The sequence below is a fragment of the Macrotis lagotis genome, chromosome 2, assembly GCF_037893015.1.
Source record: "Macrotis lagotis isolate mMagLag1 chromosome 2, bilby.v1.9.chrom.fasta, whole genome shotgun sequence".
NCBI classification, from domain to species: Eukaryota; Metazoa; Chordata; class Mammalia; order Peramelemorphia; family Peramelidae; genus Macrotis; species Macrotis lagotis.
In genome coordinates this window covers 336,011,034-336,017,033 of record NC_133659.1, presented here as the reverse complement: position 1 = coordinate 336,017,033, position 6,000 = coordinate 336,011,034, and the positions used below count along the sequence as shown (strand labels likewise).

Below are 6,000 nucleotides of genomic sequence, written 5' to 3'. Positions count from 1 at the left end.
TGGGAGGTTATGAATTTCTCATTCTGGATATGAGAAGCAGAGACTTTTCTTTTGTCAGAGATAACATAGAGAGAATTCTGTTCATTTCCTGGTTGTGTGACATGCTTCCCCACCACACACACACACACACACTCAAAGTCCCATTCAGTTCCCATTCCATGTGACTCTCTGGGTGGGAGTTACACTGGAATACTGTGATCTCATCAATATGGTTTTTCCCTCCAAAGAGGAAGATGGCAACTCATTCTAGTCTACCCATCTTTGTCCCTTTCACCCCTCAAAAGCTGACTGCAGCAGGTCCAGCCAATATACTAGAGGCCCTCCTTGACATGACCAGGACACTAAGGTAAGCTTGTCCAGTGAGACAAATTTCATCTCTTTGATACAAGGAAAGTCTTCCTAACAATAAGCGCTGTCCAAAAATTTAATGGGAGGGCTATTCCCTTTACTGAAAATATTCTCCTCTAAGAGGGAACATTAGGTGAACACTTGATAAGAATGAAATAAATTAATAAATTAATGGAATCTGATATGGATAGAGACTGGATTCAATGAACTCAGAGGTCCTTCGTAGTTCTGGGATTATATGACTAAAACGGTGTTGCCATTCACTACCACCCCTCTTCTCCTGGTCATCAGAAAACCAAACACAAGCCTTCTGAGCTCCTGTCAGCAAGCTAAGGGAAAGCTTTTTGTCCCCTCATGATCACAGGGGTTAAAGAGCTAATCAGATGTCCTGGGCAATCATCCATTCCCCAAGACTGAGTTCAAGGTCAGAGGGTCACATTCTTTCAGAGGTCAGCTGACATTTATTGGCTCACTCAGCTTGCTTCCATAGATCTCTATGATTTCAGGGATTAAACACATATAAAGCTCATACTGGCTGAAACACAAACCACCTTCAAGGACTCCTAACTCCCAGCTTCCGTCTTTGTCTCCTCAGGGGTCTCATTCATCTTGTGTTTAGAAAACAAGCTGTAGAGCACCCTCAGTATAACTTTGGTGTCTCCACTGGTGATATCTGTGAATAGAAGAGGAAAATGTACATTTTTCTATTTGTCTTTCATTCAACAATTCCTTATTAAAGCCCTAGTGTTTTCAGAATGGTATGCAGAGCCCTCCTGGGGATACTGAGGCTATCCCACAATCCATAAGGAAGGCAAGGCTCAGAAGAAAGGCTGAAACTGAACCTAAGCTCAAATTCTAGTTTCACAATTTTACCTCTGTGACCCTATGCAAATCATTTCCCACTTGGAACTTCTGTTTCCTTTTCTGTAAAATAGAAATTTTAAAAATCATTTTACTGAATTTTTCACAGAATCATGAGAGCACAATTTAGAACCAAAAGGTCATATCTTTCTTTTTACAGATGAGGAAACCAAGACTCTGAAAAGGAAAGCAACTTGCTCAGGGCAGGGATAGCACAGAGAAGGACTGGGATATAAACCCAGATCCTTTCTTTCCAAATTCAGCATTCTAGAACCACTGCTCCTAGTGTTCTAGAAGCTTTGAGAAAAGCCCTGAGGAGAGTGGAAGAAATAGCACCACCACTACAAGGCAGGCAGTGCTTTCCAGAAGATTCAGAGCTATCTCTGGGAGCAGGAAGAGCTGCTTCTGACCTCTCCTGGCTGTTGACCTTGGATCAGTCCCTCAACTTTTCTATGCTCCCAATCAACTTTCAAAGACTGGAAACTGCAGAAATAACTGCCAGTCTTCATTGGCAGAAGGGGTTTTCCTCACTGACTGTTCCTTATACCAATGAACTCACCAAAATAAAATAAAATCAACCAAGCAAGTCAAAACAAAATAGACTATTAAAAGGGCTAGGAGAATGGCAGAAAATATTGTGAAAATTCAAAGATGGAAAAAGTTCTTTCTGGCTGAGAGCATTTAGGGAGGGCTTTATACAAGAGGTGACATTGGATTAGGACCACTGAAAGGTGGGTAGGAATTGAACCAGTAGAGATGGGGTAGCATAAGGAGGTGAAGGGCATTATGGGAATGAACAAAGGTACAAAGGTGAGAAATCACCAGTTGCTCAGTTTGAATGGTATCATTAGGGAAAGGGAGGATTGTGACATACTATGGAATAGGAGGGTGGTGCTTGATTACAAAAGTCTTCAAGGACCAGGCAGAGAAGAGCAAACTTTGCTCAACAAACGGTAGGGGTTCCTTGAAGCTTGTTTAGAGCAATGAAGTGACATAAGCAGAAATATTCATTTAAAAAATGGTCTTGGGGTGGCTAGATGGAGCAGTGAATAGAGCACCGGCCTTGGAGTCAGGAGGACCTGGGTTCAAATCCAACCTCAGACACTTAATAATTACCTAGCCGTGTGGTCTTGGGCAAGCCGCTTAACCCCATTTGCCTTGAAAAATCTAAAAAAAAAATGATCTTGGAAAGGATAGAAGGATGGGTGGAAGGAGAAGGAAAGGGGTGGGAATAGCCATTGCACTAGCCAAGGTGGGTGATGATGAGGATCTGTAGCAGGGAGATACCCATGGACATCAAGAGCAATGTCCCAGGGGTGAAATGGACAGGACATGGGATTGATCAGCACATGATATAATCAGTAGAACTTGTCAAGTGGCCAGTTCTGAGCTCTCCCCAATCAAAACTGGCTTCCTCTAGGAAATCTCTGATTTGAACTAGTCCCACCTTGATTCTTGAAGATCAAGTCTGAGATTTCTGAAAAATGTGTGAGCCACAACAGACGTGATCATCGTCATTTCATAAACTGGGGAACTGGAGATCGGACAAAGGGATAGATGCTCTGACTCACCTAGCCAATGAAGCACCTGCAGACTCAGATGTTCTGACTATAATTTAGTTTCTTTGTATAGAACCTGGCCTAGTACCTAGTGTTTAAGAAATGTTTGTTGATTGACTAACTGATGGGGGTACAGGCAGCATCTGAATGAGAAACAAAGGCTTCTTGGCTCTCAGGAGCCTGTTTTCTTGCCAGCCCTCTTTCTTCCTCCCAAAAACATTTGTTCAGGCTCCCACAGACCTTCAGGGTTGACTGGGTAATCAAGCAAGTCTCCTTCCTTCAGCAAGTCCACGGCCAGGCTAACATTATGCAGCTGGGAAAGAGAAAAAGGTACCTATGAGAATTGAAAAGAGCACAGTCTGTCCTCACCTGAGTAATGGTTCTGGAGACCAGCCAAGATGGGCAAGGAGGGAGGGAGGGAGAGAGAATCACCCCAACTCAAATGAAACCAGAGACAGCACCTCAGGCTCTGGCCTGGCTCCCTCTCAGTCAAACCAGACAAGAAAAGAAACAGAAAATGGACCTGAGCCTTCAGCTGACTGGAGGCTGGTTCAGGGTCTGCCACAAATTGGCAATGTGACTTTGAGCAAATCATTCCACAACTCTGGGACCCAGACTTCGAACCTGGAAAGAAGCGAGGTTCACTAACTAAAAACTAAGACTCCTCCCAACTCTGACTTTCCCTGTTCTAAGGCCTCTCCCAGTTCTGACATTCTGTGGCCCATATTCTAACATCATATGTTCCAAGGCCCTTTCCAGGCTTCTGTGATTCTCTCTCTAGGCTGCTGGTGGTGTTGTCCTCTCACAATGACCCTGACAGGCTTTGATAAAAGGAAAACCATTTAATTATCTTGCAAACATATCTGCTGCCATTGCCTGGGGAAAGAGATCCTCCGATTCCTGGAGCACGCACATCTACTTCAGAAAACGTCTTGTACTCATATCTTGGAGAGGGAACCTGAGAGGGCTCTGGGTGACCAGGGACCCCAGCCTGGAGTGGGTGAGGGAGGGGAAGAGAGAAAAATGGATGGTAGGAGAAAGGAGGAAGGCACATCCTCCAACTCTTCCTGGGGAACTCCAGGTCTTCATCCATCAGCTTCATCACTGGGAAATTGGGGGCCCTTCCTCCAGACACCCCCTCCTGCTCCAAAGAGGACCCCCTCAAGGAGCAAGAGCCCAGCTGAGCTGCTTTCCATTTCCATCCATCTTTCTTGGGTGAAGGGAGGGAGCTGGCATTAGAAAGAGGATGCCCCAAATGACCTTGGCTTCCCTCCTTCAGGGCACTGTGATTTCAGCTGACAGAAGAGCCCACATCTGCCTAGTGTTGCCCAAGGGCCTGTAGGGAAGGGGCTATTCTTCACTTCTATTTCACTTGAGGGGCAGAAAGCTCAGGGAACATTATCAATTGGTCCAATCACAAGCATTTAGTGAGCTCCTGGCAGAGAGGATCTCCTTAGGTTTGCAGACTGCCCACCAGGGCTTTCCTTGAGGATAAGACTTGTCTCACTTTTTTACGTTGGCACATTGCGGGGGGAGTGGGGAGCAACTCACCATTTCAGCAGGAGAACTGGGGGTCAGGAAAAACTCTTTCAAGTTCAAGAAATAACCTTCCAGCTGTCCAATCAACAAAATTAGAAAGACCCCATCTGTAAACTATAAAAGAAGACACTGTGAGGGCCGGCTTGGTGATTGTGCTTCTGAGAAACTGGATTCCATTCAATCCACCAATTAAGCACCTACTGTATGCTTAATTAGTGGACTGTGACCTGAGTCTTGGAGGCGTCTAAGGCTTCAAAGAAGTAGACATGAGGTGGAAGAACACTGCATGCGTGAAGGAACTAGCTGACCAGTGTGGCAGGAGGAACAGCTAACCACCCTGCAAAGGAAAGCCAGATTGTGGTGGATTCAAAAAGCCAGAAAGAGGAGTTGATTTTATCTCAGAGGCAGGAGAGAGGCACAGAAGAGTCTAACCCAATTTAACTTGGAGCTCTGCAGATGAGAAAAATGCCCAAGTATTCCAACAAGGAAATGGAATTCCCCAGGAAAAAATTAGATGTCTGTCACAGGAAGTCTCAAGAGAACAAAGTACTCATCAGAGATATTGGCAGGGTTGACCTCTGGGGTCCCTTAGAGCTCCAGCATTCCATTGTCCTGCTGTAATACAGGAGCGAAAATCTCATTTATTTCTAGGAGTCTCATATTCAATTATTGTGTGTGTGTGTGTGTGTGTGTGTGTGTGTGTGTGTGTGTTCTCTCTGATGCAGATCTCAGCCCTTCCACATCACTGGAATTGGAAAGAATATGGAGAGACACCATTTGAAATAATGGCTAGAGAGTCAGCCTCAGAACCAAGGCAACAATCCTGCCTCTGACACACTGGCAACAGGACTTTAGTTAATCTCTTAGCCTCCCAGGCAAGTCTTTAACATACAACAGGCAGAACAGTGGGACATTCTGCTTGGGTAGAGAGGACTTCCTCATGGGAAATTCCTTATATCAATGAAATCAGAGATCTAATTTTTTAAGAAGGGGAAGGAAGGAAGCAAGGAAAAATATGAATTTCTAATTTAATTCTCAGCACTATCATTGTGTAACTTTAGACCTTTTTTCTATGCTTTACTATCATAGTGATCTTGGGGAAGTCACTTAATATTCCTGGGTCTCAGTTTCCTCATCCGTAAACTAGGGGAGTCAGACTAAATGGCTTCTTAGGTTCTTTATGGTAGAGGAATGTTCATAAATGATTAACAACTGGGTCCCCAAAAGAAAAACTGTATCCGGGACATAGTTCCAGGTCCAACTGGCATTGTTAACATTTTCTCTATCAATTTCTTAAGTCTAGACAATCAACAAAATGATCAACTGACTCTTAATGTGTAGTAGTTGCTGACTTTCAAGGTTTAAATACTCATAATGGGGGCGGCTAGGTGGCCCAGTGGGTAAAGCACCGGCCCTGGAGTCAGGAGTACCTGGGTTCAAATCCGGTCTCAGACACTTAATAATGACCTAGCTGTGTGGCCTTGGGCAAGCCACTTAACCCCATTGCCTAGCAAAAACCTAAAAAATAAATAAATAAATACTCATAAGGAAATTTTAATAATTCACTTTCTCAGTAGTAATGGACTTCACTACACCTCTACCTCTACTCCTATATCTGTTTTCCTATGATCCTAAGTCATTTCTCCTTCCCTGTGCCTCAGTTTCCTATTCTGTTAGGGAGTTAGACTAGAGA

At 44.2% G+C, this 6,000-nt stretch overlaps 1 protein-coding gene across 1 annotated transcript in view; it reads right to left on the bottom strand.

Moving 5' to 3' along the window:
• Nucleotides 1-786: 786 nt before the first annotated feature.
• Nucleotides 787-6,000, bottom strand: part of PARVG (parvin gamma) — a 31,208-nt gene continuing 25,994 nt past the window's right edge. The window contains exons 11-13 of the mRNA XM_074227140.1: nt 4,320-4,421; nt 3,009-3,081; nt 787-1,021 (exon numbers count right to left, since the gene is read on the bottom strand). Coding sequence (XP_074083241.1) covers nt 912-1,021; nt 3,009-3,081; nt 4,320-4,421 — 285 coding nt within the window. The 3' untranslated portion in view covers nt 787-911. The remainder of the gene's footprint in view (nt 1,022-3,008; nt 3,082-4,319; nt 4,422-6,000) is intronic.